Raw genomic sequence first — 21,513 nt, 5'->3', positions numbered from 1 at the left:
AGAGTAGAGCGAATTAAGCGTATATGAGCAAAACGTTGCTGCACGCGTTTGCCCAAATCGATCGATCACCTTTCTGAAAACGGAACCAAAGGGGTGCCTGCAAAACGCAGACGCGAGACGCGTCGACAGGCGAAAGGAGACGCCCCTGCACCAAGAGCACCCAAAATAAAAAATTATTCCTCCTCCGAAAAGTGTAGTGCTCCCTGTTCTGTCATTTATACACACGGTCGTTTAGTAGCTTACACTCTGCTGGCACAGCTGAGCTCTATACACCCCCCAACCTGCTCGCGGTGGGCCTCGATCACGTCGCTCTCCTCCATGTCCAGGTCCTCCGGCGTGTCCTCCGGGTTCACGCGGTGCCCATCGAACAGGAACCGCAGACTGCTGGCGTCCTTGCCCTGTCTCTTGCAGAAGGCGTCCATCAGTCTCTTCAGCGGCGTCGACCGCTTGATCTTGAAGAACACCTCCGACGTGCCGTCCGACACCTTCAAGTTGATGTGCGTGTCGCTCTTGTTCTCCGGCTTTGGCGTGTTTTCGTCCGACATGCGTAGATGTTTGTTTGCCACTTTTTTCACCGCTGGTGTGTCCTAAAAACGCTGCTTATGTAAGCAGCCTGCTACACCGGTAGCACGGGCTCCTGCGCGCGCACGAGCGGCTGGCCGCAGTTCTCGTCCGCCACGGGCGGGAAGAACTGGCGGTACGCCCACCACGACGCCGCCAGCCCCAGCAGCGACCCGCACGTGATGTCCAGCGCGCTGTGCTTGTAGTCCTGCGAGCGGCTGATGCAGATATGGAGAGCCACGAGCGCCGGCCCCAGCGGCGCCAGCTTGCTCAGGGAAAAGCCCGCGCGGCCCGCGTACAGCCTGTACTGGCCGCAGATCCACAAGTTCAGGAAATTCATCCCGCACCACGCGAACGACGAGTGGCCCGACGGGAACGATTTCAGGCCGTCCTGGAGCACTTTTTCTCCGTACGGCGCGGTGCAGTCGGCGACGGTGTACAGGCCCGGAACCGGGGATTCTGGCGACAGGCCGCACCGGTCCAGAAAGTCTGGTCTGGGCCAGCCAACCTTGATTTTAATAAACTCGGTGACGAGTCCGTTGAGCCCTAGAGCCAGTGCCAGAGCAAGACACGAAACACTGGCCAGGTGGACTGCGCGCTGTTTCTGGTCGCGTGCCGACCGCAGATACTGCGTCGCCGTCGCCAGCGCGATCAGCACACAGGGTCCGACGCACGTATACACCGCCAGTCGAGCGTCCGGCACGCTGTCAGCAGTGTACGGATAGCTGATGCGCGGGTCGGGCACGTAGAAATGGCGGTGGAACGGCGTCGCGAAGGTCTCCATAAGCAAAAAGACGCCAAAAATGGTGGCCACCACGGCCCACGTCGGTGCAAAGTACCGAGCGTACGCAGAAACCATAAAACAGAGCGAGAAAAAATGTCTTCAGATAAATTCGAAATACTTGGCTACACAGCAGTAGTTGCTCAGGTTGTAGTTTCTCATGGAGTAGCCGTCGATGATCTGCTGGACCTCATCGTTGAGCGTCTCTGACCACTCCTCGATGTTGCGCATGTTGCTTGTGTTCGAGCTGTTGCAGGATTTGACCAGCTCCCAGACCTTGTTCATCATGTTCTTGAGCGCGGTCCGGATCTCCTCCTTCGAGCTGTGGCAGTACGTCTTCTTGCTAAACACCTCCGACAGCAAAACGCTGTTGATCAGCAGCTCGATCTGTCGCTTCACGAAGACGGCGTCCTTCACCGCAGAAAGACGAGCAACAATCGGAAGACTGAACTGCGACTTCTCGAGCCCCGCGTTCGTCACCAGCAGGTTCAATGGCATCGTCGATGCATTAGAGACTGCCGTATCTAGCGACATCCTGATGCTGGCCATGCCCTTGAACTGTTTTCTTCCCGAGTGCACGTCAACGCTGGTGATCGTTCTCAGCAAATCGACCTTGAGTCCCTGTTTGAGCTCTTCCACCGTGAAGGAGCTCAGATCAATGCGCACGTTGATCATGGTGGACTTCGCAAAACTGCTCGGTATGTTATTGAGATTGGCAACCTCGAACAAGCTTCTAAGATCTGCCGTTTCCAGCCGTCCGTTTCTCTCAATCTCCATCACGCGCACGCCTTCGCAGACCTCAATCTGCGTCCGTAATTGAGATATGGAAACGTTGTGAAACTGGCTGATTAGTTTTTTGATGAGCAGCTGCAGATTGTCGAAATCTAAGACGAGATGGTGCTCCACACTTCGTCTGACATGTGTTTTGGAGGAGCCCATGATTCCATGATAGTGGTCCAGTAACTCTTGGGGATGATACGCGTACTCATCAAATAGCGAAACAGAATGGAACGTTGCGCAATGTTTGTCGCAGAGCGCTGTGATCATCTCGCTAACACTCTTTTGCGGTTTTCTGTTGTAACGTCCCCACAAACGATCGACAGTAGAATTCTCCTCAAAGTAGTGGACAGTCTTAACCCGTTCGGTATGGATGAAGATGATTTCATGAATATGTGACCCTGTTTTCGGAAAGCTCGTGGTTGCAAGAAGAGAAACATACTTCAAGCCATCTTGCCACATACTATAGTCAGAGTTCTGCACTTCATCTCCGGTAACCGATGTATAGCACTCAATATTGGAAATTACCTCCGCCCATCCCTCCCAATGGGGTGACATACATCCGTAGTAGTTGCCCAGAAGCGAGTCAGGGCGCTTGTTGCCTAGAAAAACAAGTCCAAGCTTGTCTTCTGGCTGCAAACTCTCGAGAGTCTGGGTAATTAATTGGCGCATCTCAGATGTATACTCCGTATCGTCCAGACAACTGTTTCCGTTGTTGACCATCGGAATGACCAGAATAAGAATCAAAGGGTCAGCGTCTGGTTTTGAAACTTGTCGTTTGACAAATCCCAATGGCAGATCCAGTCCTTTGGAAACAAGCTTGTTGAACTTGAGCACTTCTTCAGGGATGACTTTCTCGTTTCGTTCCAGCAGACCCCATGCGTTGGTGGACATTTGGATTGATGGCACTTCCTTTGACAACGATAGCGAGTCTTTGGAAAATAGATTACATGGACCAAACTCCCGATCTTCAAAAGGATTCTCGGCAACAAATGGATTGTTAGGATTTGCATGGGGCTGCCGTTGTGCTTTTCTCACAACTCTCGAAAGCATTTTCAGCCACTTGTCGTGAATAAGCTTATTCTCGCTCTTCAACTCAACATCAGGGACAGTCAAGCTGGCAAGATTGAGGGTGATCTCCAGGTTGGATTCGTCATCAAATACAGTGGATAGCTTGTCCATGATAGAGATGTTCTGAATGAGCTCATTTCCGGACTCATTGAGAATCAGAAGCAGCCGGTCAAAAAAGTACACCTGTGGATGGTGGTACCTGTTGCCGTCAATTGAGACACTAACAAAAATATCAAATAGCACGAGATGCCCAAGCTTGGCAACATCTAGATCCGAACCTGGACGTAGTCTCGACTCAAAGTTGTGAATCACCGCCTTTGAGATCTCCTGCTTCCTGTCCCATTCTTTTTTCTTACGGTCTTCAGGAAGCTCTGACAAAGAAGGCTCATAGTCGAGAGATTTTATGTTGAGGACACAGGAAAGATCGTAGTACTTAGGAATTGCATGCTCATTGGCGAGAACAATCTTTGAGAATTCAGGTATGATCTCAATTTTAGCCTCTGCTAAAGACTCGGCAGGGAAAGCGGACGAAGAAGGAGTTGTAGAAATCGTGGAAGGAAATGTGCTAATAATGGGCGAGTCGTAAAAGAGAGGCTGTGTCTTAGGCGACGGTTGCGAGAATTCTGGGAAAGAGGGCAGAACTGGAGTGACGGGGGTTAGTGGGTTCGGGAATGGGGCCAGAGGTGTTATTTGGTTTCTTAAGGTAGCTGGCGTCGATGCAAAAATGTCCTGATTGAACTCGCAAGAGCTGGATGACAAAAGTCTGCTCCTGATTATACTATCGTTGATTTCGTCGTCGTTGCAAGTATTAGAAGTGCCACAGATCGGACAGTGTACAGTAGTTTTTCCTCTGCTTGGAGAGCTGAAAAGTTCAGAATAGCACTCAAAATGACAATGGTGGCCACATGACATGTCCAGCAGTGTCTCGCCCTCAAAGACATTTAAGAGCGGCTCTTCACAGAAGCAGCAGTTCTCCTCAAAGGATATCTTTGACCTTTTTCTGTCAATTGATGTGCTTGTGACCACGCTGGGTCTGTTGTACGGCGAGCTTTGTCCAGACGACACGCTTGAGGTGCGTTGTGAGTACGAAAGCATGGAAGAGCGCGACGAGACAGACGAGGCTTCATGGTCGCTCGGGTTTCTCGGAGATCGGAAGAAGGGAGGGGGTCCAAGCTTGATAGATGAGACAGAGGAGGACGTGCTTTTCTGTCTGAAAAAGCTAACGGGCAATGAGATATGATGCGATATTTTTCTATGGCTTTGAGGCGAACATGCTGGGCCAGCAGACATGTTGAGTGAGAGCAAGAAAACAAAAGCAGCAAAATTCAAGGGAGCAGAGGGGGAGGAGTTTATATACACCACGAAAAACACACTTCAAACATATCTGATCCTTTAAATCAAAAAGCCCTCCCGAAACCATTAAATTATCTGCATGCAGACGTTCTACTCAAATAAGGATGCAGGAGCAGAAGGTATTGGGGCAGTATGAGACGCTGCATGCACAGACGTGATTCACATTTTGGTCATTATATCAGATATCTCAAACGCCATATTTACTCCACCCAACAATGCATCGAAGTTTCAGACGTGCAATCGCGGGAGATGTGGGCGAGATTACCCGGCTCTGTCTGCCGCGGCCCGCGTCTGGTGATTATGGGTGGTTGGCAACAGGAGCCGAGATGGGGTCCTAAGCTGGCCACCGAAGCGGCTTCCAAATCGGCTCCAAATTGGGTTTAAACTGAAGTATCCCGCCCCACGTTGTTGCGCCCAAGAAATAATCAATTTTCAAATTATTTTTATTTTATGTACTTTATCCGCCCTGTATCGCATCTTCCAACCGTGGAAAACACCCACCTGTTCCAGAACTACGAGCTCACTACACCACAGGATTGTTTAGGTGACGATGCCGTTCTTTTTTACGGCCATGAAAAATGGAGGGCCCAGATGTACGTCACTTTTGACACAGAGACAAACAAGATCCGACTTCCGTTTTCAAACTTAAAAACGCTCAATTGCCACGAATGTACATTGAGCGGGACGGATCCTCCCTCTATCGTGCTGGAAGTGTGGCTTTTTGTGCTTAATGAGAGCTTGCTTTGCTATCTCCCTTCCGCTGACATGATATTCGAAATACCGTACGAAAGCATCACACTAGTTGGTCTGCGAGGATCTCATATCTACTTAAACATAATAGAAGGTTCGGATTTAAACCGGGCTCCTGTTGAGTGCGAACTTTGGCCAGAGGAGGGTGCCAGCAAGTACCCGTTGTTTGGTGTTTTTTCAGGCTTCACGATAGACCAGCATTTACAAACAGCCTTAAGGGCGATAAACGACCGTATAGCAGCGACATCCACGTACCAAAACTCTGACTCCGAGGAACCGCAGGAAGAGCCTGCTGACGTGGAGGTACACCTGAACGAACAGGGACAGGCCGACGACGAGCTGAACGACCAACTGCTTCCGCTGGATCCAGCCAACAGCAGCATGTACGTTGAGCTGGGGATCATGAGTGGAAAACGTGGACGGGAGGAAGATGACGCCACAATCGGGGTGAAAACAAAGATCAGATAGTTTGTTGAGAAGCAGGCAGCTTTGCACCCTGAGGAGGATGGTTCTTGGCTCTAAAGTCCTTGTTGACCTCGTCCATGGTCAACCACTCGACTCCCTCGTGCTTGTTGATGTGTTCGATTAATCTTTCGTGCATCATCAGTACGTGGGGGCGGCCAGAAACATCTGGGTGGCACGTGATGGGAAAGACAAATTCGTCGTATTCGCGATAGAAGTAGTCAAAGTGGTCGCGCCAAATGTCCTCAATGTCGCGCGGATTGGCCCAGCCGTACCCGTCGGCGCTGTTTTTGATGAACATCATAGGAGGCAGGTCGTCAATGTACCAGTTTCCGGGAATTTCAACCAGACCGGTCTCCTTTCCGCGTTTCAAAGGCTTCATCCACTCATGGGCTTTTTTTGAGTAATCAATTTTGGTCCAAGAGTCGCCTGTCCGGAACCAATAGCACTGGCAGTCGTGGTGCGACATGGAGTGGTCGTACTCTATGCCATAGTCCAGCAGCATTTCCACGCCCTCCTGACTGGTTTCCCACCAGGGAGCTACGGAGCCTTTGGGCGGCTTTCCGCAGAATTCGGTGAGCAATTTAAACGTTTTGTCAAGGACGTCTTTCTGCTGTTCCAGGGTCATGTCGCTTGGATTTTCGTGCGAGTAGCCATGAAGACCGATCTCGTGTCCCGCGTCTCTGATCATGGCGCACTCCTCTGGGAAGGTTTCCAGCGAATGGCCTGGAATGAACCAGGTGGCTTTGATACCGTACTTCTCAAGCAATTTTAGCATTCGCGGAATTCCCACATGACCTGCAAACAGGCCTCGCGAGATGTCGCTGGCGGAGTCCTGGCCCCCATACGAACCCAGCCAGCCCGCGACCGCATCAATGTCAATTCCGTAGCAGCACAACACTCCTGGCTGTTAATATGGTGGTATGTAAACTAACTTTTTGGCATAAGTGATAAGACAAAATTAAATTAGATAAGTTATTAATTTAGATAATTTAGAAAAACCAAAGATAATACCAGATAACATTCTATTGGTAGCTGTCGATATACAAACACTCGCTCTTTGCGGTGAACCCGTTGAAGTTTGTTGCTGCAGCAGATGTATAGGCACCTGTATCTTTAAAGTAAAGCCAGTCACCAGCAATGACCTCCTGAGACAGCCTACAGTTTGGACTGATACAGTCCAGTCCGTCGCAGGTCGGACCCCAGACAGAATACTGTTTGGACGGATTGGCTGCCGCAGCGAGCTCCTTCTCTGGGTGGTTGTAATTTGAGTGGAACACAAACCGACCATGCGAGGTGAGCACTTTAGGCTCGACCTTCTGGTGGTCGAACAGAATACAATTGAGGTTGCCGTAAACACCGTCGTTCACGTATATTCTTTCCTGAAAGGCATCAGACCGCTTGGACGTGACATTGACCGCGAGGGTGAAGCACGAGGCTGCCAAAAAGCGGCCCAGCTCAGAGATGATTTGGAGATCTGGGAACTCATCAGCAGCAAAGTGGGTGTCCAGAGCAGACCGAAATACGGCCGCCGATGCGTGGAACGTGGGCTTCGAAAAACCACCCCCAATATCGAGCATTTTCAAGGTATAACCTAGAGACTCGGCGTAGTCAAAGACCATCCTGGAGTCTCTGATGGCTGTCTCGATGGTGCTGAAATTCTTGCAACCGGAACCAACGTGGAATGCGACACCCTCAAGATTGAGCCCCAGTTTGGCGCACTCCTGAACCAAAGTCCGCGCCTCGTCCAACGATGCACCAAACTTGATGGACAGCGGGCACGTGGCGTCGGAGTCGTCCGTGTGGATGCGGATAAGGACTCCACAGCCAGGGTGGTGAGCAGCTATCTTGCGCACCTCGTCGACGTTGTCCACAGTGGTGAGGTTGACACCATTTTGACGTGCGTAGCGCACGTGAGGGACGGCCTTGCAAGGGTTGGCGTAGATGATTTTGGACGGATCGGCACCCAAGGACAACATCTTCTGGATCTCGGTCTTGGAAGCACAATCAAAGCCGAGCCCCATCTGGAGCAGTGTGTGCAGCAGTTTTTCGTCGTTGTTGCACTTCACTGCGTAGAAAGGCTCCACACGTGGCATCTCTATGCGCCAAAGTCTGACAAGCCGTTTCAGTTCGCCCAGGTCACACACAAAGAACGGATCGAGTTCGTCTGGTTCACAGGTGTTGTGGTCGACGCTCTGGATTTTGGAGAGCAAAGTGGCCCCCAGAAGAGATTCTGCGTGGGGTGGAAACTCAGAAACGCTGCTCCACGCATTTTTCAGACCGGTATTGGACAAGGTGACCGGCTGGACGAGCACCGACGGAGCCATCGAGTAATTTTTCGCTAACAAACAATGCAACCGGTTCTTCTGAAGGATCTGACGGACAAACATACACCCTCGAGGGACAGCTACCTTATGTGATATAAGGTACAATAGAATTAGCGGACGTTATGCGGCAGCTCTCGTGAGGAATTTAGAAGAATAACTGAGAAAGAATATTTACGAAAAATTTTCACTGATAGCAAGGGATTTGCTGTTAGGGGGTGCAGCAGAGCCACTCTGTCGAGGACATCAAGTAGCGGCCATTTTGATGCTCAAAGCCGCTTGTCTCTATCTCTGGCGGCTCGCACGCTATCGGGACACGAAGAAACACCTGCTGGACCCGCTTGCATCGAGATTGCACACCGCGGCAAATTACGTAATAATGTTAAAAAAGCGGACTAAAGTATGAGTTGCGAACTTACGGCGAGGCTGACGAGGTCGAGCGAGCAAACGCTAAAGCCAGCCAAGCATGGGCCAGATCTTATCCTATGACTTGCTTACTTTGTTACTGTACACCTATTATACACCATCTATTCGTCAACCTCGACCTCACCGTCGCAATGGAGACAGCGGTATGCGTAGTGGTCATTGATCAGCACCTTGCCCTTGTTCTTCATGAGCGTCCACTCGCCCTTGGCCGGGATGCGCAGACACTGCAAGTTGAGACATCTCGCGTGGATCTTTTTGTAGCGCAGGCCGCAAGAGTTGCACAGCTGGCCCTCGGAGGAGGACCAGGACGGTCTCCAGCAGGGCGACTGGGTCGAGTGGCACGAGATGCACTTGCGCGTGGCGCCTGTGTAGTGTGCAGCGGCTGGTGTGTGCGCGGCTTCGTGAGAGACGTTGGCCGTGGTGCGAAGGTGGGTCTGGTGCGAGGCGGGGGCGTCGAGCGAGGTGTTGATGAATTTGGAGATGCCGACTCGTGCGTAGTCGCGGTGGTCGTGCTTGGCCGACATCAACATGGACGAAGGCGTCGGTGGCAGCTTGAAGCTGTCGGCGGATTCGGCGACTTTGCTCTGTTTCGGGCCCTGTGAGGATGGCTTGGCGGACGGCGAGAGCACCTCCATGTCCTTCAGACTACCAGCCTGGTAGGTGTAATTATTAGAGTACGGGTAGTCGACGAGGCCGTTAAATTTCTGGTACTGGGACTCGACAAATGCGGCAATCTTGGCAGGTTTCTTTGCGCGGGGCGGCTTGGACACTTTGGATAAGGCTTTTGAAGGTTTCAGCCTCATCGAGGTGCAGTATTCTCTGTATTTTTTGAAGAGTTCTGTGTTTTCGTGCTTGCACTTGTTGGAGTAGAAGTCTCTCCACTCCTCGTTCTGCTGTTCGAGCAGACACCCGCGCACGTTGCTTTCTGGTGCAGCCGATCCGAGCAAGTTGAAGGAGTAGCAGGTATCTGGGAAGTAGAAACAGGACTCGGCCTCGAACGAACGCAGCTTGGTCGACGGTTTAAGCGGCAGAGGCAGCTGGTGGGGCGAGCTGGAGCTCGAGGCAGGAGGCGTCGCTGGGGATTGTGCCAGGGTATGTCGGGACGCTGAGAGCGGTGTGGAGATCGACAGCGAGGCCAGAACGACGCTGTTGGAGGGAGGAGTGAGTGGCAGGTCGGCAAAGTTGAGTTTTGGGGTCTCGGGAACCGGGGACGATGGGGCTGTTCTGGACCGTTTCGCAGATGGAGTGGACGCCGATTCGGACACCAGCGTGAACGAGTCGGACATCTCTGCAAACGACCTTTTGAGCTGGGAATCGTGGATCAGAGTGCACTCCTCAGACCGGGGCCTGGACATCCGGTAGTAGGCGCTGGACTTGGTGTTGGTGGAGTCGGAATGCGACCTTGAGTGGTGGAGTTCGGCAGCGAGAGTGGACATAACGAGTGACAGTTTGGGGAGATGAAAGAAGGAACGAGAGACAGTCAGTTGAGCACAATCCTTCGCGTGTCACAGAGATATATATTGTAAGGAGATCGTTGATTTTCGTGGGGCTAGTTTTCTGTTTTTTCTAAATTGAGGGAAGAATTGTTGTGATCTGATCTGCCCCCTTTTCCAACTACCAGATAAATTTATTGATCTAAAGAGATCATAGTGCAGAATAATAGCAAACTGGCAAATTGCGGCAGAAGCTTATTGTTGAGCAGCCGAATTGAGAAACATGATTCAAATTGGGAACTGCATATATGCATGCCACCCAATCGAGAAAAACCAGCATCCGCAAACAGCCATTCCTCAACTACAGAAATCTGAGTTCGCACGCACATCCCTGCACGCGGAAAACAAATCCTTGGTTCCGATTACGTTCTACAAAAAAATATAAAATAAAAAAAATCTGAGAGCCAGCCCGATGTCAGATCCCACGGTCAAGCTGGAGAGTTTCCTCAAGACTCTGCTAAAGTCGCTGGATCAGCCACTCCTGCCAAATCAATCGCCCGAAGCGTACGCTGCGTCGGTCCTGCCCCAGCTCCAGACGCCCTCCAGGGTCATCGTGAATGGCACCCCGTATGGCTCAAAGCAGCTATTCCAGCAGACATGGGCCACCCTGCCGGCCTCCCAGCATCAATTGCTCAGTTATGACGCTCATCTAATTCCCACAGGCCATCCACAAAGCATATACAGCATATTGGCGCGCGTGAGAGTGCGGTTTGACGAGTCTGGCCGCAACCGATTAGGCGAGACCGCAGACCTCGTACCGGTCGACAGGCCGGCTAGACCCCTGTATTCGCCGTGGTTTGGCGTGAGCTTGCATATGATTGCCGACGAGCAACTGAATCACACTTTTGAGTGCGAGTGTATCAGCTCCTTTAACTACAGAGTGACCGAACAACCAGAGAAGAGTGTTTTCCATTTATAACTCAAATAACTCTTTTTATCCACGGCTTGGCCAGCACCAAAACAGTCATTCCCAGGCTGATGAGTCCCTGCAGCGCCACACATCCCATCTGGACATAAATTCCCATTCCAAGGTCGACCGCGGCGAGCTCGTTGTCGTTGGTCAGCTCGTTCAACTTCATCACGTACACGTACTCCACAATTAGGTCTCCCAGGTTGAGCACGAGCGAGGCGATGGTCAGGAAATTGAGGGCTCCCAGGATGAACGAGACGCGCTTCTGCATTCTGTAGAACCTGCTTTTCGACCTCAGCAGGCTCACAACCACCACCGCGTATGCGAGAGCGGCGCAGCAGCAGCAAAAGCTGCTCATAATCACAAAAGGCAGAATGCGGCCCAGGTGCCTGACCAGCAGCGCGTCGTACGCGATCTCGTTATCGTCTCCGAGGTTCTCCAAAATGGCGTGAAATCCGGTCACAAGCGAGTCGCCCACGTCCTGCGGATTGCCCTGGCTGGACATGATGCTCAGACTCATTCCAGCGTCTTTCACGAGCACAGACGGGAGATCCAGGCCGCCACGGAAGCTCGTGCATGTTCTTCTGTTGGTGAGATAGCTGTCCTTGCAGTATCCAAAATAGTTGATTTTGAAGATGTTGTCCACCGAAAAGGTGTCTATCTCCTTAATGTCCTTGTCTGTGAAATCGACAGCGGGAGAGTCTGTTCCCAAGTCCATGGCAAAGTACGTGATCACCTTAATGCTTTCTCTGATCGTGGTGAGCGGGCTGGAACGGGAGTCGTCGACGAACTGGAACTCGATTTTGGGCAGACAGTACACGGTGTCGGCGCTGCACGAGACGGAGACGCTGCCAATAAGCAGCGGCGGGACGAACATGAGCAGCGCCAAAAACGAGAGCACCACAAACGTGCGGTAGTATCCCTTTGTGGGCGCTATCAGGGGTTTTGTTTTTGGGGCGTACGACGTTGTTGTTGTTGTTGTTGTTGTGTAGTCGTTGGTTTTCGCCGTGCTCATCAACTGGTCGGAGCTGTTGGCGTCCGTGAGTCCCGACGAGCTGTTGAACGGCGAGACCGACATTTTGGACGGCCGTGCTGATCGCTCGTCCCTGAACGGGTTTTCGAGCGCGGCAGCTTGTTCGTCTATCGGCGACCGTTGCGCCGCCTCCTCGTTCGGGTCCGTGAAGAAGATTGGCTTGAACGACTTGGGGCCCGAAAACGTGTCGGGGAAGCGGGGGGTTTGGTTAGAGAGCATAGGATTAGCAATAGGCGCGGGAAGAAAAGGGAGAAAATTTTGGAAGGATGCATGCAAATAGACGATAGATTATCAATACACGAGCGATGACCGTAGAGCGAGAAAGACGCAGGCGGCACACCGGAAAAACTGCCCGAGAGCTCTGGCAGACTGCGTAACCTCGCGTGTGGTGCTCTGCCCTTGCGCTGATCCAGCTTAGATCTATCCAGGCTGTGCAAACTAAATCTATTTAATTTCTTCATGTCCCAGAAGTCTCTCCAGGGCTGGACGTTTGAGCTCAAAGAGCCCGAAAATGGCACGCCGCGTCGCTCGCGACGGGCGGCCGCTGCAGGAGCCAGCCAGATCCGCCTCACGCGCGACGCCGACTCTTTCGAGCTCAGAAAAGGAGACACCGTTCTTGTCTCGACCGGTTCGGGACCTCCCGATGTGGCGTTGGTCAGAGACATCGATTTTGGCACAGACACGTTTCTGGAAGTGCGCGTACTGTGGTTTATGCGGCGGTCGGAGGCAGACGACGACGTCCTGCCGGAAGACAGCCGTCTGGAAAACGACGTGTTTCTGACACCCCTTGCGGAGAAAATCAGCCTTGATGACATTGTCGGGCCGTGCACAGTGCTCTCGACGGCACAGTTCGCCGCCGTGCGGCTAGACAGCTCGAATAGTGACTCCACGTTCCGCTGCCAAAGGTTCAGCGACAGAGACACATACTTCTCGGACCTGGTCGATTGGGCCGCTTACGTCAGCAGAGATCCAGAGTATGTGTACGAGCAGGTGAGGGAGCTGGCCGTTCCGCCGCGGCAGGAGTCGCCACGCAAGAGAAAGCGCGCAGACACGCCCTCCAAGCCGAAGACCCCTAAAATGGCAAGCCCTGAGCCGGTGGGTTTGTCCGACAGCGAGGAAATCGACTTGGAAGACCTGGACTCGGCGTACGAGAGTCCGCTCGAGGAGAAGCCCAAACGCAGAGAGCGGAAAAGGAAGCCCAAAACAGCACAGAAAAGTACGAAATCCAGCTCTCCCTCAAAGTCGACACCCCGAAGCGTGCGCAAGGCCAACAACAGTGTGCCTGTTCTGCCGACCGTGATCCGACAGAAGTTTTTTGAGGACGACAACGAGCTGGTCATAGACGACGAGGATTTGCAGGAGGTGGTCGACAGCGACGGCAAAGTCGTCAAGACGTTCAGAAAGGCCAAAGAAAGGCTCCTGCCGTCCGCCAAGCTGCAGACGCTTCCGTGCAGAGACCAGGAGTCTGCACAGCTGTACGCCAGTCTGCTGGACGCGATTTTGAGCCAGCTGGGTCGCTGTATCTACGTGAGTGGTACGCCCGGCGTGGGAAAGACGGCCACGATACGGGAGGTGATCAAACAGCTGTTTGTAAACCTTGCCAATGACAACGATAGGAAAATGTTCAACTATTTGGAAATAAACGGTCTGAAGCTCATGTCTCCGCCCGCAGCGTACGAGGTTCTGTACCACAAGATTTCTGGTGATAACGTCAAGGCTGGCGCCGCGCTCGATTTGCTGGAGAGATATTTCGAGACCAAGGACGAGACACGGCTGCCCTTGGTTGTTCTGCTGGACGAGATGGACCAGATCGTGACCAAGAACCAGACGGTGATGTACAACTTCTTCAACTGGCCCACGTACGAGAACTCCAAGCTGATAGTGGTTGCCGTGGCCAACACCATGGATCTTCCCGAAAGACTGCTGACTAACAAGATTTCCTCGCGGATCGGACTCACCAGAATCCAATTTCCCGGATACACGTACGCACAGCTCAGCGAGATTATCAAGCATCGTCTTGAAAAGATCGAACGGGCCAATGAGAACAAGCTGGTGATCTCCAAGGACGCGATCGAGTTTGCGTCCAGAAAAGTGGCCAGTGTGAGCGGAGACGCGCGCAGGTCGCTTGTCATCTGTGTGCGGGCCCTGGAGATTGCAGAGATGGAGTTTCTCAGCAAACCACAGCACGAGCGCGACGAGCTCCAGGGACGGTACACCGTGGGCATCATGCACGTGATGAAGGCCGTGAACGAGACCACCTCGACTCCAGTGGCCAACTATCTTAGCTCCCTCTCTTTTGCTGCGAAAATGGTTTTGGTGGCATTTCTTCTGCGTCGCAAACGGACAGGGGCTGCCGAGCTGCCGTTCGGCGAGATGATAGACGAGATGAATAACCAGTTTGGCGTGGTACTGTTTTCCGAACTCAAGCGGCAACTGAGCCACGAACAGCTCGAGATGCTAGAGGTGCTGTATGGCAACGAAAATTCACGGCTGCGCGTGGACGGGCTGGGCTACATTGTGCGCGAGCTGGACGAGAGCGGTGTCATTGCGCAGCAACAGCTGCGTGCCGAACGATTGCGGCTGGTGCGGCTCAATGTGAACGAGGACGAAATAATCGGGTGTCTGAAAAAAGACGGTCTGATGGCCGACCTTATAGCCACCATGTGACTAATGTCCTCTCACCTCCTCTCTCGCGGACACTCTGCGGTCGGCTCGGTCGCTGCGCTCGGTGTAGATCAGAATTGGCTCGCCCACGTTCTGGATCTCGGGAATTCTTAATTTCAGATCGAATGCTTTACTGATCACAATTTTGAATATCTTCTGAATGTTGATCGAGGCACTGGTAGAGCAGAAAATCAGCGGCGCATTCATTGCCCGTGCAAACTTCTGCGCCTGTCTCGTGATCTCCTCCTGTTCCGCGTCGCTCAGGTCCACAAACAGGTCGTATTTCGTGCCCACCAGGAACGGGATGGCTGTTCTGTTGAATCCCCTTGTTTGCCGGTACCAGTCCTTCACCGAGCTCAGGGTGGACTTGCGGGTCAGATCAAACATGAACAGCACTGCCACGGCGTCGCTGGCCACCAAGGGCAGCATGTTTGTGAACTCTGCCTCTCCTCCCAGGTCCCAAATAGAAAATGTGATCTCGGTGGTCTTGATATTGATCGAACGTTCCATGTAGTTGACGCCTAAAGTCTGTGTGTACACCTCGTCAAAACAGTTTTCGACGTATTTGACCATCAGCGAGGTTTTTCCTACCTGTGCGTCGCCCACAAGGCCGACTTTGAGCGTAACCGTGTTCTTGTCCATAAATATAAACATTACACAGCCTGGGAGCTCAAGTAGACCCATACACCCGTGCACCAGTATTTACTATTATTTTTTGTCTCTCTCTTTCTTTCGTGCACGTGACGTTGGAGCGGGCAGCTGGCATTTATGAAAAATTTATCACGGAAAATATTTTGAAAAACTCTCTTTACGCAACATGGCTATTGGAAAGAACAAGAGACTGTCCAAGGGAAAGAAAGGTATCAAGAAGAGGGTTGTCGACCCATTCACCAAGAAGGAGTGGTACGACATCAAGGCCCCAACCACCTTCGAAAACAGAAACGTCGGAAAGACTTTGATCAACAAGAGTACCGGTCTGAAGAACGCCGCGGACGGTCTCAAGGGTAGAGTTGTCGAGGTTTGCCTTGCTGACCTGCAAGGCTCTGAGGACCACTCCTACAAGAAGATCAAGCTGAGAGTTGACGAAGTCCAGGGTAAGAACCTGCTCACCAACTTCCACGGCATGGACTTCACCACCGACAAGCTGAGATCCCTTGTTAGAAAATGGCAATCCCTCGTGGAGGCCAGCGTCACTGTCAAGACTTCCGATGACTATGTTTTGAGAGTTTTCTGCATTGCTTTCACCAAGAGACAAGCCAACCAAATCAAGAAGACCACCTACGCTCAGTCCTCCAAGCTGAGAGAAGTGAGAAAGAAGATGGTGGAGATCATGACCAGAGAGGTTTCTAACTCCACCTTGGCTCAGTTGACCGGCAAGCTGATCCCAGAGGCCATCGGCAGAGAGATTGAAAAGAGCACCCAATCCATCTTCCCATTGCAGAACGTTCACATCAGAAAGGTCAAGCTGCTCAAGCAGCCAAAGTTTGACCTTGGTAACTTGCTTGCTTTGCACGGCGAGGGTTCTGTTGAGGAGAAGGGCAAGAAGGTTGCTGGAGGTTTCAAGGACGTTGTTTTGGAGACCGTTTGAGCGACCACCGGGCGTAGCCAGGTATATGATAAATAATTGAAATTCAATTAAGATGAATAGTGTAGCCGAAGTAGGAGGTTTTATAACCTGATTTATGCAAAGACAAAATCCAGTATTTTCACCAAGCGGTATATCTTACATTATGTATACACCTGTGCTCTTAATTGTGCAGCCTCTTTTCGAACGAGTACAGTCCGTGGACGCCACCCTCCATCTGGGCAGACGCAGTTCTGATCTCGAATCTGATGTTGCCCTTGATGGTCTCTTCTCTCAGAGCAGAAACACTTCTCACACCAATATCCTGACAGGAGTGCTGCAGTCCGTTGTACAAGTAAGGGATAAACTTGGTGATCGATCCCTTGTCCAAAACGGATCCACTGACACCCTGGGCCACAAGAACCTTATCGCCCTCACTGAAGTATCTCGAGGTGGACGCGTTGGCGTTCTTGCCAGTCTGTTGCATGGCATCGATGGAGCCCATACCTCTGTACGTCTTCAGTCTCTTTCCATCTCTGTAGAAGTATTCACCTGGAGACTCAGACGTTCCTGCAAGCATGCTTCCCATCATGACACAGGATGCTCCCAAAGCAAGAGCCTTGGTAATGTGGCCGATATTGGAAACACCGCCGTCAGCAATACATGGCACGCCGAACTGGTTAGCAAACTGGGTCACCTTGTAGACGGCGGTACCTTGTGGTCTACCACAAGCCATAACCTCTTGGGTGATACAGATCGATCCGGAACCCATACCAATTCTCAGACCGTCTGCACCAGCCGCAATCAGCTGGGCAGCCTGTTCCCTGGTGACAACGTTACCGGCAATGACCTGCAAGTCTGGGAAGGTCTGCTTGATCCATTTGATCATGTTCAGCTGGAAAATAGAGTTACCTTGAGAAGAGTCCAAGACAACAACGTCCAAGCCAGCCTCGACCAGCTTGGCGAGTCTCTCTTTGTCACTGTCCAGAGTACCGATGGCGGCACCACAAAGCAGCTGCTTGCTCTGGAACGACTTGGAAGCGTGAGGATAGTTCTGGTTCTTTTGCAAGTCGGTTCTGGAAAGCATGGACACGAGATTTCCCTCGCTGTCGACGATTGGGAGCTTGCCCTTCTTGGACTTTCTCAATATATCGTTTCCTTCAGCCAGCGAGATTCCAGCCTTGGCGGTGATCAAGTCAGTGGTCATGATCTCCGAAACAGGGCTGGCGTCGTTCTCGTGGAATTGGACATCTCTAGAGGTGATGATACCAACCAATTTTCCTCCAACTTTACCGGTTTCTAAACTGTTAGTACGAGGGAAAGCTCTTCTTCAGGATATGGGTTTCCACAAGATCGTTTGATCGTGTCGGTAGAACGAAAGTTATTTTAGAAGTTCGATCATCACCAAAAGAGCAGAAGCAAAGTACTTACCGGTCACTGGGAAAGAAGTGAAGCCGAATTGCTGGCCCATAGCCTTGACGGTCGCAACCGTGGTCGAAGGGGAGATGGCAACAGGATCGTTGATGAAACCGTTCTCGTACTTCTTCACCTTTCTAACCATCTCCGCCTGGTCTTCAGCGGTGCAGTTGTGATGAATAATACCAATACCTCCCAAAAGAGCCATGTGGATGGCCATGTTGGACTCAGTAACGGTGTCCATCGGAGAAGAAACGAAAGGAGTCTTCAAAGTGATCTTCTTGGTCAACTTGGTCTCCAATTCTACCACGTTGGCAGGGAACTCAACCTTACCAGGCAAGATAAGAAAATCGTTGTAGGTGAGTCCACCGTGGAGCTTGTTGTCCATCAGGTCGTGGACAGAAAGTCCATCCTTCTCCGAGTAGGTCGAAAGGTATTCAACAGCTTTAGAACAGTCCAACGTTTGAGCCATCAGGAATAATAGGGGCGGTTTGCCAAAAAAAAAAAGAGGGAATTGCCTAATCTTTTATACTTGTTGACAGGGCAGGAAAAATTTTAGTAAAATTTTCATAATATAACCTAAAATTTTTCACCGCGTATCTGGGGACATATCGCAAAGATATCAGCTCTTTGGTGTTATAACCGCTTACCATGCTCTCCTTGCTAAAGATGAGAGCATGTAATCCAGATGACGCTTATCCGCTCCTGGTATAGACGATTGCCTGCCGGATCTTTATTTCCTAAAACAGTAATTCCTTATCCCGATTAGCACACCGGAGATTTATCTGGTAAAACAATTGAAAACTGGAAATGGCGATTCCCTGCTCTACCTAGAACTTATCGAACCTCAATGTACATTGTTCGCTGGTAATGCGCGATTCTTTTCCCTCAGACAGCGCCCAAGACTTGGCTACTCCAGGGTCTATCTTCTTCCGTGTAGGGATGTGCATTTTTATCTGTTTACTATTTTTATTTATTTGTTAGTACTATCAATGCCACAACCGGAGGAATCCCCGCAGACGCGCTACATGCGAAACATCCAACTCATGGAGAGCCAGTTTTTTCGCCAGATGTCGACTGTCGGGGCACAGCCTGTCTCGCCCCTGAGTTCGAAAATGGGAGTCTTGAGTCCACCCACTGATCCGTCGGATTCGCTTTCTCGATCGCCTAGCCCGCCCCCTCCAATTCCTCCAAAGACCTACCTTACGCACAGCCCCCAAACATCCTTGTTCAGGACGAGAATTGCAGAAACAGAGAAAACTTCAGTCTCAGGACAGAGTCGTTTTGAAAAGAATGCCAGAAGCAGTGTACAGAGCGACATATCGGCATCCGCGTCGCCAACCCAGTCACGCAAACCTTTATTCAAACCGAACACGTCGCTGAAGTCGCACAAATCGCTTCTGGAACAGGCTAGTCAGTCCGTAGCTAGGCCAGCGCTCCGATCGGACTCTGTTGAAGAAGACGAGTTGCGTGACTCAGTGGGGACCTTGGACTATTTCGGCCGCAAGGGCTACAGAGCGTCCAATGACGCATATAACTCGCTGCTATTCAAGAACTCGACCGATTCGATGCTCAGCGCAGATGATAGTCCTGTTATGATAGAAAACCTGCCCGAGAGCGTCAGGCTGATTGTCGACTCGCGTCCCAGCGGCCAGGTCCATGATCTCGACTATTTCGACGGCGCCCAATATAGTGCATTCTGGCACATAACGGAAGATGAAGCGCAGGCTCTCACAGACTGGAATTCTCTTGAATTCCATCGCCAAAATGCCATTTTCGAGCTATTTCTGCTCCTTCGAAAGCTAAGGATCAATCTGAAGCGCATGGTCTTTCATTACGGTCCGGCCTTTAGAGAAGCCAAGAACCTAACAGCAGACCAGGAAGCAGATTTCCAGAAGACTTTCGTTCCCCTTGGGGCCCTATACGAGTACCTGGAAAAACTAGTGCGCAAAAGGTTGAAACCGGCTTTTGATAACCATTTTTTTGTCAACGACCGTTACGTGCTGGACTGTCTGAAGAACTGGCTGTCAAAGCTGGAGCGCGATTACGAGTACATCTCCCGAAGCATGGTGTATCTGGCGAAAATTGCTGCCAACGAACGATTTAGAGAATGGATCGAAGTCACTGAGCAAACTGACGAGCTGGCACTCGGGAACAACTATCTTGCGTCTGCTAGAGAGCTCTGCCACTCGTATCTTCTTCAAGCCTTTGCTCCAATGAGGCTTATGGTGCTGGATCTGAAGAAGCTTTACGCGAAAATGGAGGACGACAGGCTTGTTGCATTGGCTCAAGACATCTTTAATCTCCTCAATAACATCAACAAGATTAGCGACTTCACTACCGATCTAGACAAGAAGATCAAACTGAACGAAAAATTGGTCTGCACGGACTACTTGTACCTGGAAATGGTGGATCTTTTCAATGCTAAGAGAAAACTTCGTGTTCCGGTAGACATAAATCTTCGGACAGCGATTTCTTCCGAAAGTGCCATGCTCTACCTGCTAGACAACTACATACTTCCACTGGTCAAACGCGAACATAAAGAAGCGAGCTATTTGCTCAACAAGCCCCCTATTGCGCTACAATATCTTGAGTATACAATACAGGAAGAAAACGGAGAAAAGACGCTAATATTAAAGGACACCGGAAACTGTTACACGTACAACGTCCGGAACGAGCGTGTGGATGCTCCTACTCTTTTCAACAACTTTGTTAAGGACATTCCAAAATACAAGGATGAACTATTCACGAAACTAAGCAAGACATACGAACTCAAACTAATCAACGGCACATCATTCCAGAGTCCGGTTCCCTATTACGAATACACTGTGCCGCCAATTGAGAGAAAGGAGCTTGATCTTGTGCAACAGGCTCTAGCTCAATCGAAGTTCAAGCCGTACTCCGTCCCCCCAATTGCTAATACCCAGGTGCTCAGCATTGACACTTTCCGCAGGGGTAGGGAGCTCTTCTTTGTTGTTGGAACGGCTGACGGGCTTTACATGGGTAGACACGACCAACCAGCAACGTGGAAGAAGGTCTGTTCATATCCGGATGCCGTCAAACTTACCATCGTGCACGAGGAGGTGGTTTTTGTCCTTCTAAAGGACAAGCTCTACAAGGTGGACACAAAGGATATGTACGAATGCTACGAGAAAAATCTGCTGTGCAACTCCAGCCTGTACCAAGTCGCAAAAGGCGTGAACTCGTTTGAAGTTGGTCCCCAAACTGTCCGTCGTGGGCCCATCGTAATGGAGTGCGATATCTTATTCTGCTGGACGGACAAAAAGATAATGTTCGGCATCGTTACTGCCAGCAACGGATGGAAGCTGACGTTTGAGTCAATGCGGCCCATTTTCAAGGTTCGGGGATTGCAGCTGCTACACCCAACAGACTTTGTGATCAACCACGTCAACGAGAACAATCCTATCTTTTACCTGTCGAACCTCAACACGATGGGCAACACACAACTCAACAAGATGGACACGCGAAGAGAACTCAAGTCGCGTATTCGTGGAGAGAGGCCAATTGCCGCTTTCAAGCAGTTTGTTAATGACAAAAACACAGACTATGACCTATTGCTGGTCTACTCTCGTTACTGCATGTTCGTGAAGTATAGCAAAGACCAGATCGTGTCAATTTCGCGAGCAGAGATACTTCGCTTTAATTTTGAGGTTCAGGACGCCACTTACGACAGCTACGAACAGATCCTGGTTGTCTGCGGCGAGCAGAACATCGAGATCTGGAGGATACTCAAGGACCGTCAGGCCAAGTCCGAGCTTATAGGATGCGTGATCGGGTCGCAGGCCAGGCTCTTGAATAAAACGCCTGGAAAAATCATCATCAGCCTGATGAACAACGAGCGTTATGCTGGAAAGGGCAACCAGCTGCTCCTGCACTTGCGCAAGCGCAAACAGTGAATTGTATATAC

At 51.1% G+C, this 21,513-nt stretch overlaps 15 protein-coding genes across 15 annotated transcripts; 5 read left to right on the top strand and 10 right to left on the bottom strand.

Annotated features, from left to right (window-relative positions):
- Nucleotides 1-239: 239 nt before the first annotated feature.
- Nucleotides 240-545, bottom strand: KL911_001090 (uncharacterized protein; the record flags this gene model as incomplete). Its single annotated transcript, XM_043196010.1, has 1 exon — nt 240-545. The coding sequence occupies one exon, from the start codon at nt 543-545 to the stop codon at nt 240-242; it is 306 nt and encodes a 101-aa protein (XP_043056654.1).
- A 42-nt stretch (nt 546-587) lies between these two features.
- KL911_001089 (uncharacterized protein) lies at nt 588-1,420 on the bottom strand (the record flags this gene model as incomplete). Its single annotated transcript, XM_043196008.1, has 2 exons — nt 588-966; nt 1,038-1,420. The coding sequence occupies 2 exons, from the start codon at nt 1,418-1,420 to the stop codon at nt 588-590; spliced, it is 762 nt and encodes a 253-aa protein (XP_043056653.1).
- Nucleotides 1,421-1,444: 24 nt separating this feature from the next.
- Nucleotides 1,445-4,480, bottom strand: KL911_001088 (uncharacterized protein; the record flags this gene model as incomplete). Its single annotated transcript, XM_043196007.1, has 1 exon — nt 1,445-4,480. The coding sequence occupies one exon, from the start codon at nt 4,478-4,480 to the stop codon at nt 1,445-1,447; it is 3,036 nt and encodes a 1,011-aa protein (XP_043056652.1).
- A 207-nt stretch (nt 4,481-4,687) lies between these two features.
- Nucleotides 4,688-4,927, top strand: KL911_001087 (uncharacterized protein; the record flags this gene model as incomplete). Its single annotated transcript, XM_043196006.1, has 1 exon — nt 4,688-4,927. One exon carries the CDS (start codon nt 4,688-4,690, stop codon nt 4,925-4,927), a length of 240 nt encoding a protein of 79 aa, XP_043056651.1.
- A 440-nt stretch (nt 4,928-5,367) lies between these two features.
- KL911_001086 (uncharacterized protein) lies at nt 5,368-5,697 on the bottom strand (the record flags this gene model as incomplete). Its single annotated transcript, XM_043196005.1, has 1 exon — nt 5,368-5,697. One exon carries the CDS (start codon nt 5,695-5,697, stop codon nt 5,368-5,370), a length of 330 nt encoding a protein of 109 aa, XP_043056650.1.
- A 56-nt stretch (nt 5,698-5,753) lies between these two features.
- Nucleotides 5,754-6,533, bottom strand: KL911_001085 (uncharacterized protein; the record flags this gene model as incomplete). Its single annotated transcript, XM_043196004.1, has 1 exon — nt 5,754-6,533. One exon carries the CDS (start codon nt 6,531-6,533, stop codon nt 5,754-5,756), a length of 780 nt encoding a protein of 259 aa, XP_043056649.1.
- A 247-nt stretch (nt 6,534-6,780) lies between these two features.
- KL911_001084 (uncharacterized protein) lies at nt 6,781-8,082 on the bottom strand (the record flags this gene model as incomplete). Its single annotated transcript, XM_043196003.1, has 1 exon — nt 6,781-8,082. The coding sequence occupies one exon, from the start codon at nt 8,080-8,082 to the stop codon at nt 6,781-6,783; it is 1,302 nt and encodes a 433-aa protein (XP_043056648.1).
- Nucleotides 8,083-8,606: 524 nt separating this feature from the next.
- On the bottom strand, nt 8,607-9,941 carry KL911_001083 (uncharacterized protein; the record flags this gene model as incomplete). Its single annotated transcript, XM_043196002.1, has 1 exon — nt 8,607-9,941. One exon carries the CDS (start codon nt 9,939-9,941, stop codon nt 8,607-8,609), a length of 1,335 nt encoding a protein of 444 aa, XP_043056647.1.
- Nucleotides 9,942-10,410: 469 nt separating this feature from the next.
- Nucleotides 10,411-10,917, top strand: KL911_001082 (uncharacterized protein; the record flags this gene model as incomplete). Its single annotated transcript, XM_043196001.1, has 1 exon — nt 10,411-10,917. The coding sequence occupies one exon, from the start codon at nt 10,411-10,413 to the stop codon at nt 10,915-10,917; it is 507 nt and encodes a 168-aa protein (XP_043056646.1).
- A 1-nt stretch (nt 10,918) lies between these two features.
- On the bottom strand, nt 10,919-12,160 carry KL911_001081 (uncharacterized protein; the record flags this gene model as incomplete). Its single annotated transcript, XM_043196000.1, has 1 exon — nt 10,919-12,160. One exon carries the CDS (start codon nt 12,158-12,160, stop codon nt 10,919-10,921), a length of 1,242 nt encoding a protein of 413 aa, XP_043056645.1.
- A 240-nt stretch (nt 12,161-12,400) lies between these two features.
- KL911_001080 (uncharacterized protein) lies at nt 12,401-14,608 on the top strand (the record flags this gene model as incomplete). The annotated part of the gene is made up of 1 exon (XM_043195999.1): nt 12,401-14,608. One exon carries the CDS (start codon nt 12,401-12,403, stop codon nt 14,606-14,608), a length of 2,208 nt encoding a protein of 735 aa, XP_043056644.1.
- Nucleotides 14,609-14,619: 11 nt separating this feature from the next.
- KL911_001079 (uncharacterized protein) lies at nt 14,620-15,289 on the bottom strand (the record flags this gene model as incomplete). The annotated part of the gene is made up of 2 exons (XM_043195997.1): nt 14,620-14,640; nt 14,747-15,289. The coding sequence occupies 2 exons, from the start codon at nt 15,287-15,289 to the stop codon at nt 14,620-14,622; spliced, it is 564 nt and encodes a 187-aa protein (XP_043056643.1).
- A 133-nt stretch (nt 15,290-15,422) lies between these two features.
- KL911_001078 (uncharacterized protein) lies at nt 15,423-16,193 on the top strand (the record flags this gene model as incomplete). Its single annotated transcript, XM_043195996.1, has 1 exon — nt 15,423-16,193. One exon carries the CDS (start codon nt 15,423-15,425, stop codon nt 16,191-16,193), a length of 771 nt encoding a protein of 256 aa, XP_043056642.1.
- A 160-nt stretch (nt 16,194-16,353) lies between these two features.
- On the bottom strand, nt 16,354-18,057 carry KL911_001077 (uncharacterized protein; the record flags this gene model as incomplete). Its single annotated transcript, XM_043195995.1, has 2 exons — nt 16,354-17,468; nt 17,601-18,057. The coding sequence occupies 2 exons, from the start codon at nt 18,055-18,057 to the stop codon at nt 16,354-16,356; spliced, it is 1,572 nt and encodes a 523-aa protein (XP_043056641.1).
- A 520-nt stretch (nt 18,058-18,577) lies between these two features.
- KL911_001076 (uncharacterized protein) lies at nt 18,578-21,502 on the top strand (the record flags this gene model as incomplete). The annotated part of the gene is made up of 1 exon (XM_043195994.1): nt 18,578-21,502. One exon carries the CDS (start codon nt 18,578-18,580, stop codon nt 21,500-21,502), a length of 2,925 nt encoding a protein of 974 aa, XP_043056640.1.
- Nucleotides 21,503-21,513: the final 11 nt, after the last annotated feature.

This window comes from Ogataea haglerorum (assembly GCF_019207285.1).
Source record: "Ogataea haglerorum isolate 81-453-3 chromosome Unknown 81-453-3_NODE_2_length_903871_cov_94.662503, whole genome shotgun sequence".
NCBI lineage: Eukaryota > Fungi > Ascomycota > Pichiomycetes > Pichiales > Pichiaceae > Ogataea > Ogataea haglerorum.
The sequence above is the reverse complement of the archived record's forward strand: the minus strand, read 5'-3'. Positions and strand labels throughout refer to the sequence as shown.